This window comes from Saimiri boliviensis, chromosome 5 (assembly GCF_048565385.1).
Source record: "Saimiri boliviensis isolate mSaiBol1 chromosome 5, mSaiBol1.pri, whole genome shotgun sequence".
Taxonomy (NCBI): Eukaryota; Metazoa; Chordata; class Mammalia; order Primates; family Cebidae; genus Saimiri; species Saimiri boliviensis.
The window spans coordinates 1,374,068-1,386,494 of record NC_133453.1 but is presented as its reverse complement, the minus strand read 5'-3'; the positions used below and the strand labels follow the sequence as shown (position 1 = coordinate 1,386,494).

The 12,427-nt window shown below is 61.1% G+C and overlaps 1 protein-coding gene across 4 annotated transcripts in view; it reads left to right on the top strand.

The window, feature by feature from the left end:
- GPR35 (G protein-coupled receptor 35) overlaps positions 1-12,158 on the top strand; it is a 35,003-nt gene extending 22,845 nt beyond the window's left edge. For 3 of the 4 annotated variants that reach the window (XM_039469548.2, XM_039469549.2, XM_010347263.3), the window contains one exon: positions 6,774-12,158. In XM_039469548.2, coding sequence (XP_039325482.1) covers positions 6,784-7,713 — 930 coding nt within the window. In that variant the 5' untranslated portion in view covers positions 6,774-6,783 and the 3' untranslated portion in view covers positions 7,714-12,158. Of the gene's footprint in view, positions 1-2,216; positions 2,296-6,773 lie in introns of those variants that run through there. The other variant, XM_010347264.2, reaches the window with a different exon arrangement.
- The last annotated feature ends 269 nt before the right edge of the window (positions 12,159-12,427 follow it).

Sequence of the window (12,427 nt, the reverse complement as noted above, 5' to 3'; positions counted from 1 at the left end):
GCAGGGGTGGCTCTGGCCAGGGAACCAGGAGGAAGGGCAGGAAGGAATCCTATTCAGAACCGGTGTCCCCCAGACAGCCCAGCAGGTGAGGTGGGAGGGGCTGGCGCTGCCGCAGGGGACTGACCTTGGGGGTGAGGGGCAACCTTGGAGAGGAAACTGACCAAGAGCAGAGGCTTGGTGGGGCGGGGGAGTAGAGGGCCCCTGGCGGTGCCCCATGCCCACAGCAGGACCCTGGCTGCCAGTTCTCCTCTGCAGAGAGCCAGGTGGTCTGAGGCTGCCCAGCAGGGAGAGAACAGGCCTGGTCTGGAACAGAGATCTGCCATCCAGCCCTCTTCCAGCCTTGAAAAAGGGCCTGGGTGGCAGCAGAGGACCGGGCAGCTGTGCCTGAGCCGGGCGCTGACGTGATGAGCGCAGCTGTGTCCTGGGCACTTGCTGGCCCCGCAGCAGGAGTCCCTGTGGGCGAGGGTGGCCCAGCTTCACGGAGACAGGTCTCTGCGCCAGGGCCCTGACAGGGCAGGAAGTAGATGGAGTCCCACAGGCAGGAACCCAGTGTGCAGGAACTTGAGAGAACAGTTCCGCGATAAAATCAAACGGGTGAGGTGCTGGGAACCTCAAACAGAGTGAGGGTGCAGCACTGGGGAGAGAGGGGCCCCGGGGGGTGAGCAGGGAGCCAGGGGAGAAGCAGCGCTCTGGAGGGCCCGGGAGGCCTGCCTGAGCAGGACGGGGCAGAGCACCGGGGCCCGGGCTCCGGGCTGGGTGGGGCTGCCCGGAAGTCCCCCCTGCCCTGCAGAGACAGCCAAGGGGCCGGTGGGGACGGTCGGGGGGGCCCGGGCAGCATTTCCTGTGACAGATGGAACCCGGCGGCGAGGGGCCCTTCAGAGACAGTGGACGTCTCTCAGTCTCCAAGGCCACACAGCCCATGAGAGTCCGCCGGGTCCACGTGTCCCTGCCCAGAGGGGCTTCCCCTCCAGTGCGTGATGAGCACAGCCGCCAGGCCACGTCAGGGAGGCCAGGCCTTTGGGTAGAGAGCCCGGGCACTGGCCTCAGACCTGCCCCACCCGTGCAGCACTGGGCCAAGTGCTCCGGTTCCCTGGGCCTGTCTCCACGGTGCGCAGTGGGAGCGGGGGGGGGGGCTGAAGTCTCCCAGCCTCTCCCGGTCGTTGAAGAGAGAGAGGCTGTGGTCGGGGCTGTGGGACCCACGTTGAGGAGACAAGTTCCCTGCACTCGGGGTGGACGGGGCCCGGGAGTGGGGTGGCCCGCACCACAGAGGGGCAGCCTGGGCCCACGGGCTCCCCCACCCTGAGCTCAGAAGGAAGATGTCTGCCCAGGAGGTGGGGGCCAGAGAGAACATTCTAGCCTGGAGAATGCCCCACCCTACTCTGAGAACCCCCAGGACGCCCCTGCCCTGCTGGGAGGCCCCTAGGGCAGTGCGGCGCCGAAGGGGTGGTCTGGAAAGGCTTCTGGGGGGGTGGGCTTGGAGGAGGGGCAGGTGGCCTTGTTGGGGAGGAGCAGGGCAGGCACCAGCTGCCTGTGCACGCTGGAGCGTGAGCCTCTCCCCCGTGTGCACGCGTGTTGGCCTGTGCCTGTGTGTCGGTGCGTGTGTGCGTGTGTCTGCATGTGTGCTGGCATGTACATGTGTGCTGGTGTGTGTGTGTGTAGGCGTGTGTGTGCATGTGTGTGCGTCCATGTGTGCCAGCGTGTGCATTGCGTGTGCATGTGCATGCCTATGTGCTGGTGTGTGCATTGGGGTGTGCATGTGCATGCATGTGTGCGTGTGTGTGTGTGTGTGTGTGTGTGTTGGAAGGTGTGGAGTGTGTCTTCGTGAGCCCGGATGAGTGTGCGTGCTGCACCCTTCCCGGGGCTGGCCTGAGGCGTTGGGCAGGGCGGAGCTGCCTGCAGACCCTGGAGGCCGCCCCGAGGCTTTCTGAGATGACGGGGCAGAAGTGGGCTGGGGGGCAGGGCTCCGTGGGCGGGGCTGGAGTGGCTCTGCTTCTGCTGCCTCTCACGCTGTTTCCCGCAGCAAGGATGCTGGTTCTTCAAAGGTGTCAGCACCAGGGACCGGCACCCCACTTCCCTCCCAGAAATCCCCCCGAGGCTGGTGCAGGAGCAGGGAACTCCCGTCACCCCTGGCCTGCTGTCGTCAGAGGGCCGTCTGCCCTCAGCCTTAAGGAGGGGCAGAGTCAGGGACCAGACTCACTTCCCCCAGCCCTTCTCAGACAGCCCCTTCGCAGGCTTTGGCATCGGGGGTCACACACTCCGTCACACACTCCACCGGGCGGCCACGGCTGCCTGCAGGTCAGTGCTGCCCACGGCCCCAGGGGCCTCCCAGCAGGGCAAGGGCGTGATAGGGGTGAGGCTGTGATGGGGACTCAGTGGGGTGAGGCTGTGATGGGGACTCAGAGTAAGATGATACTGTGATGGGGTCTCAGGGTGGGGTGAGGCTGTGTTAGGGGGTCCCAGAGTGGGGTGAGGCTGTGATGGGGTCTCAGAGTGGGGTGAGGCTGTGATGGGGTCTCCGAGTGGGGTGAGCCTGTGATGAGGTCTCAGGGTGGGGTGAGGCTGTGTTGGAGGGTCCCAGAGTGGGCTGAGGCTGTGATGAGGTCTCAGAGTGGGGTGAGGCTGTGATGGGGTCTCCAAGTGGGGTGAGCCTGTGATGGGGTCTCAGGGTGGGGTGAGCCTGTGATGGGGTCTCAGGGTGGAGTGAGGCTGTGATGGGGTCTCAGAGTGGGGTGAGCCTGTGATGGGGTCTCAGGGTGGGGTGAGGCTGTGATGGGGTCTCAGGGTGGGGTGAGGCTGTGATGGAGTCTCAGAGTGGGGTGAGGCTGTGATAGGGTCTCAGAGTGGGGTGAGGCTGTGATGGGGTCTCAGGGTGGGGTGAGGCTGTGATGGAGTCTCAGGGTGGGGTGAGGCTGTGTTGGGGGGTCCCAGAGTGGGGTGAGGCTGTGATGGGGTCTCAGAGTGGGGTGAGGCTGTGATGGAGTCTCAGAGTGGGCTGAGGCTGTGATGGAGTCTCAGGGTGGGGTGAGGCTGTGTTGGGAGGTCCCAGAGTGGGGTGAGGCTGTGTTGGGGGATCTCAGAGTGGGGTGAGCCTGTGATGGGGTCTCAGGGTGGGGTGAGCCTGTGATGGGGTCTCAGGGTGGGGTGAGGCTGTGATGGAGTCTCAGGGTGGGGTGAGGCTGTGTTGGGGGGGTCCCAGAGTGGGGTGAGCCTGTGATGGGGTCTCAGGGTGGAGTGAGGCTGTGATGGGGTCTCAGAGTGGGGTGAGCCTGTGATGGGGTCTCAGTGTGGGCTGAGGCTGTGATGGGGTTCCAGAGTGGACTGAGGCTGTGATGGAGTCTCAGGTAGGCTGAGGCTGATGGGGACTTGGAGCCTGTGGGTACCAGCTTGCTGAAGTGTGGTATGTGGCATTTAAAAACCAGAATGAAAAACATCCCAGTGCTGCGGCCCTGGGGTGAGCAGCTATCTTTGTGAACTTGTTTCGCTCCCAGGCCCCTCCTGGGTCCTGGGGTGTTGTGTGTGGGGGCCAGGCCTGGAGGGCTCACAGGTATGGGTCCCTCTTTTTTGCCTGGGCAGCAGGGATTTGTGCCCCACTCTTGGCCCCCACGACTTGGGCAGTGGTCAGGGCCTGTGGTCCCCACTGCAGGCCAGCCGGGCACTCGGGGGTGTGAGCGGGCCCCGGTGCGGACAGTGGGAGGGGCCGGGGAGGTTCCCATGTACGGCGAGACTCCTCTCCAGGTCGCTCCGTGCACAACCGAAGGGCAGCTTTCTGCTTTTGTGTGCAGAAGCCGACGCTGAACGTGTCATCGGGAGGGGAAGCGGGCCCTCGGAGGCATGCGGCTGACTCCTGTCCCCACAGCCTCCCGGGCAGGAAGTGGCAGGGCCCCGTCCCCCGGTCCCTGGCAGCGGGAGCTCCCTGAGGCTGACGGTGCTGGTGTCTGCCAGGGAGGACGGGCCTGAGGCTCTGAGGCAGAGGCCAGCTGTGGCCCGTGGCCTGGACACGGATTCCTGGGTGGGGCTGGGGCAGTAGGTGGGCACCTGTGCTGGCCGTGGCAGCTCCCGGGGACCCCCTGCTGTCTGGGCTAAAGCCTGGGCCTCGATTTCCTGCTTTGGGAGGCACCGGACAGGCGTGACGAGGACCCATGGACAGGGAACCTCTTCAGAGCCCGTGCTGCATTTGCCTTTCCTCCCTAACAGCTCAGTGTCTGTTTTATTGTGAATGGGAGCATTTTAAATACTGTAGTTAGACTTTTTCTCTTCTTCTTAGAGACAGGGTTTCACTCTCTCCTAGGGCGAGGGTGCAGTGGTGAGGTCGGAGCTCGGTCTCCACTTCCTCAACCCGCCCTCCTGCCTCAGCCTCCCGAGGAGCTGGAGCTGTAGGCACGCGTCATCAGCCCGGCTCATTTTTTCACATTTGTTTGTAGAGATGGGATCTCCCTATGTTGCCCAGGTTATTCTTAAAATTCTGGCCTCAAGTGATCCTCCAGCCTCAGCCTCCCAGTATTGGGATTACAGGTGTGAGCCACCGTGCCGGGCCTGCAGTTAAACTTTCCCCCACAAAATACTGGGCCACACTGAGGCTAGCATGACAGTTACGGCCCTGGGAATGCGTGACCTGAGAGCCCCTTGGCAGCCATGGGGAGGTGGGGGGCGGGAAGCTGGGCAACGGGAGGGGCCAGGCCCACGAGCCCCCGGTCCTCACCTCCCGAGAGGCAGGTCTCAGGCTGCCGCTGCTCTAGAAGGGGCAGGAAGGAATCGCCCTCTAGCCATGCAGCCCCCTCCACCCGCCAGGTCTGCACCCTGCCCAAGGCTGACCCTAGACTTCGGTGGATGGGAGAGCTCAGGTGGGGGAACAGGAGGCCAGTCACACGGAGGCCTCCCCAGCGCACGGGTTGGCTCAGCGCAGGTGCCTCTGAAGTGTAGATTCTGAGCAGGTTCTGGGATCTCCCGGCCCCTGGCCCAGGAGCACAGGACAGACCAGAAGGGAAGATCCCAGCGGATGGTTCCAGTGGGTTCTGGGATGTCCTCAGCGCCTGGCCTGGCTCAGGGCTCCTCCAGAGGTCCCTGGAACCAGGGCGAGGTGCTGCTCGTGAATCAGAGAGAAGCAAGGGGGTCCATCAGAAGGGAGGGGGAGGCCCTGGGCACCCGCGCTTTGCCCACGGGGAAGGGCTCCTGAAACCGGGGAGCCAGCAACGAGTCTGAGACAGATGAAGCTGGAGAGCAGAAAGTTTCTGTTTCCAGCTGAAAGCTGTGCCCTGCAGTCCTCATAGACTGGAGACCTGGAGTCCCCAGGGGCCACCAGCACGAATGGTCACCAGCAGCTGCAGTCACGGGGTTCAGGCGCTCTCCCCTCTCCTGATGTGGGGGAATTTCTGTGCTCCCCAAGGCAGAGGGAGGAGGCAGAGGGAGGAGGCAGAGGGAGGAGGCAGAGGGAGGAGGCAGAGGGAGGAGGCAGAGGGAGGAGGCAGAGGGAGGAGCAAGGCCCTTCACTGTGAACTGAGTCCTTCCCGCCTCCATACCAGGCCAGCAGGAAACCCCTGTGGGATGCCCCCGAGAACAGCCTGGCCATCGGGGCAGGGCCTTCTCCTACCCCACCCTTCCAGGCTCTTCCTGGACCCACTGAGGCACCCGGGCGGGGGGACCTGTGGCTGTGACTCCTGGGCTCTGGGTGCTCACCAGCAGCTCCACCTCAAACCACACCCCCTGTGCGACAACCGGCACCCCTTAACGATGAGGAAACAAGTTTGCCCAGCCTGGGGCATGGCCGAGTCAGGGTGACTCCAGCCCATGTCCTGGACGCCAGACCCTGCTGAAGTCCACCCTGGGCTGACCTCAGTCTTCCTGGGCTGTGTCGCGGAGGGTGTTGGGGCAGTGAGAGGCCAGCATGGACGGTGGAGGGGTGGCCCTGTGGTGGTCTTGATGGTGACATGAGGGGACGCTCAGCACCATCTCAGGGCGGCTCCTGAGCAGCGCGGCCAGGGCCTGGAGGGACAGTGCTGCCCTCATGGGCTCTGACCACTGGGAGCTCAAGGGGTGGAGCCCCATCTCAGATGTAGGACTGGGATGGGGCCTCAGGCTGATCTAGGCGGGCCCTCCAGAGCTCAGGACTGGGTGGGTGGGTGCTCACAGGGAGGGAGGGGCCGGCCGCAGCCACAGCCCGGCAGTCCTGGACTCTGCCGTGGGGAAGGGGAGTGGAGGTGTGGGGTCGAATGTGGCCGCCCTGGGCTTTGTCCCGGGTCCTGGGAGGGGTGGAGGGGCCCCCTCGGCTTTGTCCCGGGTCCTAGGAGGGGTGGAGGGGCCCCCTGGGCTTTGTCCCGGGTCCTGGGAGGGGTGGAGGGGCCCCCTGGGCTTTGTCCCGGAACCTGGCTGTCCCGTCCTCAGGCTGACAGGTGCTGCTGCCTCGCAGCCCTCCCTGCTGAGCTGGGTGCCGGGTGAGGCTGGCAGCCCTTTGGGCTCCCTGTCTAGGATGTCAGCTCTGGAGAGCAGCGCTTGCTCAGCCGGGGACTGGACGGGGACGTGAAGCTCCTTCCTGCCCTGTGACAGCAGTCAGATCCCAGGAGAGCGCGGCTCGGGAGATGGGAAGGAATCTGTCCAGGGCTTAGACCTCAAGGGTGACCTGGAGTTCTTTACGGTGTCCATGATTTCTTTGGGAGTTTTGTGCTTGTGGATGTGGGGTCGGGGCTCACCTCCTCCCCGATCCCCGGCGGCAGGTGGGCGGAGGGGGCAGCGCCTCGCTCTTCCCACGGGCTCTCTGCTGACCTCCGCGCCCCCCGCAGCCCCAGGACCATGAACGGCAGCTACAACGCCTGCAGCTCCATCGACCTCACCTGGCCCCTGCCGCTCAGGCTCGGCTTCTACGCCTACTCGGGCGTCCTGCTGGTGCTGGGCCTGCTGCTCAACGGCCTGGCCCTCTGGGTGTTCCTGTGCCGCATGCAGCAGTGGACGGAGACCCGCATCTACATGAGCAACCTGGCGGCGGCCGACCTGTGCCTGCTGTGCGCCCTGCCCTTCGTGCTGCACTCGCTGCATGATACCTCGGACACACCGCTGTGCCAGCTCTCCCAGGGCATCTACCTGACCAACAGGTACATGAGCATCAGCCTGGTCACTGCCATCGCCGTGGACCGCTATGTGGCCGTGCGGCACCCGCTGCGCGCCCGCTGGCTGCGGTCCCCCCGGCAGGCTGCGGCCGTGTGCGTGGTCCTCTGGGTGCTGGTCGTCAGCTCCCTGGTGGCTCGCTGGTTCCTGGGGACGCAGGAGGGCGGCTTCTGCTTCAGGAGCTCCCGGCACAATTTTAGCTCCGGGGCCATCTCGCTGCTGGGCTTCTACCTGCCGCTGGCCGTGGTGGTCTTCTGCTCCCTGAAGGTGGTGACCGCCCTGGCCCAGAGGCCACCCACTGACGTGGGGCAGGCAGAGGCCGCCCGCAAGGCCGCCCGCATGGTTTGGGCCAACCTCGTGGTCTTCGTGGTCTGCTTCCTGCCCCTGCATGTGGCCCTGACGGTGCGCCTCGCTGTGGACCTCCACACCTGTGGCCTCCTGAAGACTTTCAGCCGCGTCCTCTACATAACCAGCAAGCTCTCGGATGCCAACTGCTGCCTGGATGCCATCTGCTACTACTACATGGCCAAGGAGTTCCAGGAAGCGTCTGCGCTGGCTGCGCCTCCCAGCGCCAAGGCCCACAAAAGCCAGGACTCTCTGTGTGTGACCGTCACCTAGGAGGCACACTGTGGATGCTGGGGGCCAGGCCTCGGGGGCTCCGGGCGGTGCTGCCTGCCAGGGGAAGCTGGGACCAGCAGCAAGGAGCCCAGGATCAGCCCTGAACTCGCTGTGCACACTCTTGGAGCCTCGGGTGGGCAGGGATGGCCCTCACACCAGCTCTCCTGGGAAGAGAGAGGGACAGGGATAAGGGCGAGAGGATTGAGGCCAGAGCCGGGCCGACCCGAGAGCCCCAGGACGGGGCCACACTCCTGCCACCCCCAGAGCCAGCTCATCTGGCCAGGGTGGGTTCCTGCTGGCCAGGGTGTGGCCTTGATGACACTTGCCGCCACCCCCTGGGGCTGGAATCAAACTCCCCGCCCGGAGTCAGTCCTAGCGGGGCCCTCTGTGTTGCCCACTCACGTGGCAGGAGGCAGGGAGGGAGCACGTGGCTCGGGGGACCAGGGGACGTCTTCCAGGGGACCCTTTGGGGTTCTTCACTTGCAGGCCCTCCTTGGACCCTTTTACCCCTTCCCCTCCACCCATCTGGAGGAGGGGCAGGGGCTCAGAAGCTCCTGGCGGGACCATACTAGAGGCCCCCAGCCCAAGTTTCCTCGCCCAAGGCGGGGCTGGGAGCAGCTGGTCTCCACGTAGGGGCTGCTCAGCGGAGCGGGCGGGGGTGACCACGTTCATGCAGGTGAGGGGTGGGTTGGGATGGGGTGAGGGGTGGCCAGGGTCTGTCAAGGGACACAGCCCTCTTGTCCTTCCTTCAGGGAAAGGCTGGAAGCCATGTCTGTCAGGGGCAGGGACTGGGTGCCTACCCAGGCAGAGGTGGGGCATCCTGCTGGTTTCTACATGGAGGACATCTTGAAACCCACGCTGGACGGATGGAGCTCTCCCGAGTGTGGACCAGCTGGCCCGGGCTCGTGCCCATCCTGTTACCCCATATTGTGTCTCCACAGGTACCGCCCCCTCCCCCCACCCCCTGCTCTGCATTTTGCAGGACTGGAGAGAGATGGCACTCAGGTTCTCGCAGGGGCACAGAACGAGCATGCAGCCGACGTGGGGCAGGCAGAGGCCACTCGCAAGGCCACCCGCATGGTCTGGGCCGACCTTATGGGGTTCATGAGCCCCAGGCTCAGGAGGGCCCGTGCCTAGGAGAGCCCCATAAGGCCCCTGTGCCTAAAAGGGTACATGCACGGGAGGGTATATGCCCAGGAATGTCCATGCCCAGGAAGGCCTATGCCCAGGAGGGTCCACATCAAGGAGGGTACATGCCAGGGAGGTCCATGCCCAGGAGGGCCCATGCCCAGGGAGGTCCGTTTCCAGGAGCATCCATGTCAGAAAGTTTCCATGCCCAGGAGGGTCCATGCTGAGGAGGACCCATACACAACAGAGCCCTGTGCCCTGGAAGGACCATGTCCAGGAGAACCCCATGCCCGGGAGGGTCCATGCCCAGTAAGGTCCATGCCCATGAGAGCCTCATGCCCAGGTAGGCTCATGCCCAGGAGTATCTGTGTCCCAGAGGGCTGATACGGTTAGGCTTTGTGTTCCCACCCAATCTCACCTTGAATTGTAATGCCTGTAAGTCCCCATGTGTCAAGGGAGAGACCACGTGGAAGTAATTGAATCATGGGGGCTGTTTTTCCCATGCTGTTCTCTGATAGTGAGTCCTCATGAGATTTGATGCTTTTACAAGGGGCTCTGCCCCCTCCCTTGGCCCTTCTCCTTCCTGCTGCCTTGTGAAGAAGGTGCCTTGCTTCCCCTTCATCTTCTGCCGTGACTGCAAGTTTCCTGAGGCCTCCCCAGCCATGCTGAACTGAGGGTCAATTAAACCTCTTCCATTTAAAATTACCCAGCTTCAGGCAGTTCTTCACGGCAGTGTGAAAACAGACTAATACAGTAAATTGGTACCAAAGAGAGAGGGGTGCTTTTATAAAGATACCCAAAAATGTGGAAGTGACTTTGGAGCTGGGTAATAGTCAGAGGTTGGAACAGTTTGGAGGACTTAGAAGACAGAAAGATGTGGGGAAGTGTGGAATTTCCTAGAGACTTGTTGAATAGTAGGATATAGACAATGAATTCCAGGCTGAGGTGATCTCAGATGGAGATGAGGAATTTGTTGGAAACTGGATTAAAGGTGATTCTTGCTATGTTTTAGCAAAGAGATTGGCAGCCCGGGAGTTAAATAAATTGGCATTTAATTTTCTTATGCTGGTCTCAGTTTCCTCATTTTAAACTCAGCAATAACCCTCACACCACTAACCTGACCACTTGCTTTGCTTGCCCTGCACGCATGAGAGAGAGGACAGGGAGAGGTGAGAAGCATGTTCATGTGTGTATGCGTTTGTGTGTGTTAGATAATCTGTGTAAGGACTCCTGGGAAGCAGACAGCAAGTTCTGAGAAGAGGATTGCAAAAAAAAAAAAAAAAAAAAAAAAAAGGAAGATTTTGCCCCTTCCATAGAGATCTGTGGAATTTTGAAAGTGAGAGAGATGATTGGGGTATCCGGCAGAAGACATTTCTAAGCAGCAAAGCACTCAAAATGTGAATTAGATGCTCTTAAAAGCATTCAGTTTCATGCATTCACAAAGACATGACTTGGAATTGGAACTCACATTTGAAAGAGAAGCAAAGTAGAAAAGTTTAGAAAATTTGCATCCTGACTGTGGAATAGAAAAGAAAAACCAATTTTCTGAGGAGAAATTCAAGCCAGCTGCAGAAATTTGCATAAGTAACTAGGAGCCGCATGTTAATAGCCTGGACGATGCGGGGAATGTCTTCAGGGCACGTCAGAGGTCTTCACAGCAGCCCCACCCATCACAGGCCTGGAGGCCCAGGAGGAGAAAATGGCTTTGTGGGTGGAGCCCAGGGCCTGCTGCTTTGTGCAGTCTCGGTGCCCTGCCTCACAGCAGTGGCTAACAAAGGGGCCAGTGTATAGCTCAGGCCTTTGCTTCAGAAGGTGCAAGCCCCAAACCTTGGCGGCTTCCATGTGGTGTTGGGCCTGCAGGCACATCAGAAGTGTGCTGCACTGTTGCTACGCTCCCTAGAACCTCTGCTAGGGCAGTGTAGGAGGGATATGTGGGGCTGGAGCCCCCACACGGAGTCGCCACTGGGGTCCGGCCTCCTGCTGGTGGAGCGGTGAGAAGAGGGTCACCACCCTTCAGACCCCAGAGTGGTAGATCCACTGACAGCTTGCACCGTGCACCTGGAAAAACCCCTGACACTCAACACCAGCCTGTGAAGGCAGCTGGAGGGGAGGCTGTACCCCGCAAAGCATCAGGGGTGGAGCTGCCCAAGGTCGTGGAAGCCCACCTCTTACATGAGCCTGACCTAGATGGGAGATGTGGAGACCATTTTGGAGCTTTAAGCTTTGACTGCCCTGCTGGATTTTGGACTCTCATGGGGCCCGTGGCCCTTCGTTTTGGCTGATTTCTCCCATTTGGAATGGCTGTATTTACCAATACTTGTACCTTCACTGTATCTAGGATGTAACTAACTTGCTTTTGATTTTACAGGTTCTTAGGCGGAAGGGACTTGCCTTGTCTCAGATGACACTTTGGTCTTGGACTTCTGGGTTAATGCTGGAATGAATGAAGACTTTGAGGGACTCTTGGGAAGGCATGACTGGTTTTGAAATGTAAAAGAGACGTGAGCTTTGAGAGGGGCCGGGGCGAAATTAAGCTTTGTGTCCACACCCAAATCTCATCTTGAATTGTAGTCCCCACGTGTTAAGGGAGAGAACAGATGCAGGTGATTGAATCATGGGGTGGTTCCCCCCATGTTGTCTCCTGAGATCTGATAGTTTTACAAGGTACTCTTTCTCCTTGGCTTGGCACTTCTCCTTCCTGCCACCTTGTGAAGAAGGTGTTTTGCTTCCCCTTTGCTTTCCACTGTGATTGTAAGTTTCCTGAGGCCTCCCCAGCCATGCTGAACTGTGAGTCAATTAAATCTATTTCCTTTATAGATTAACCAGTCTCAGGTAGTACTTTACAGCAGTATGAAAACAGTAATACAAAGGCTCATGCCAGGAGGGACTGTGCCCAGGAGGGTGCATGCCCAAGAAGGTCCGTGCCCAGGAGTGTCCATACCCAGAAGGCTTCATGCCCAGAAATGTCCATACCCAGAAGGGTCTGTGCCCAGGAGGGTCCATGCCCAGGAAGGTCCATAAGCAGAAGGCTTCATGCCCAGGAGAGCCCATGCCCAGGAGGGTCCATACCCAGTCCTGTGGCATGGCCTGTGGTCACAGCACCAGCCTCTCCCTGTCCTCCCCTTTCTGTTCCTGGATTCACCATCATGGGGCACACTGCCCAGCCCGGACCAGGCCTGCTGGTGTCCCACCCATGAGGAGCTTGCCCCAACCCCACTAAGCCACTCAGGCTGTGCTTGGAAGGTCTCTTTATGGAGTTCCCTGCCCATCTCCCCCTCCTCAGGGGCCTGAGCCCTCGGTCGCCCTCTGCAGAAGCCATGCCCAGCCTGCCCATGACTCTCCTTGAACCCTAGATCTGCACCAACTGGGACCAGGTCACATCATTCTGGAAAGGCCCATGAAGGTGACCAGCAGTTACCGGTGGGGCAGGGACAGGGGATGTGCCTGCATGAGAATGAGGGCAGCCCACCTGGGCTGGCACCCTCTCCTCTCCATCCTGCCCCCACTGCCCAGCCCAGTGCCCTCCTGTGTTACCGGAACCCTTGGAATGGGTCTGGCCCTGCCATTGGCACCATGCCCCCTATTC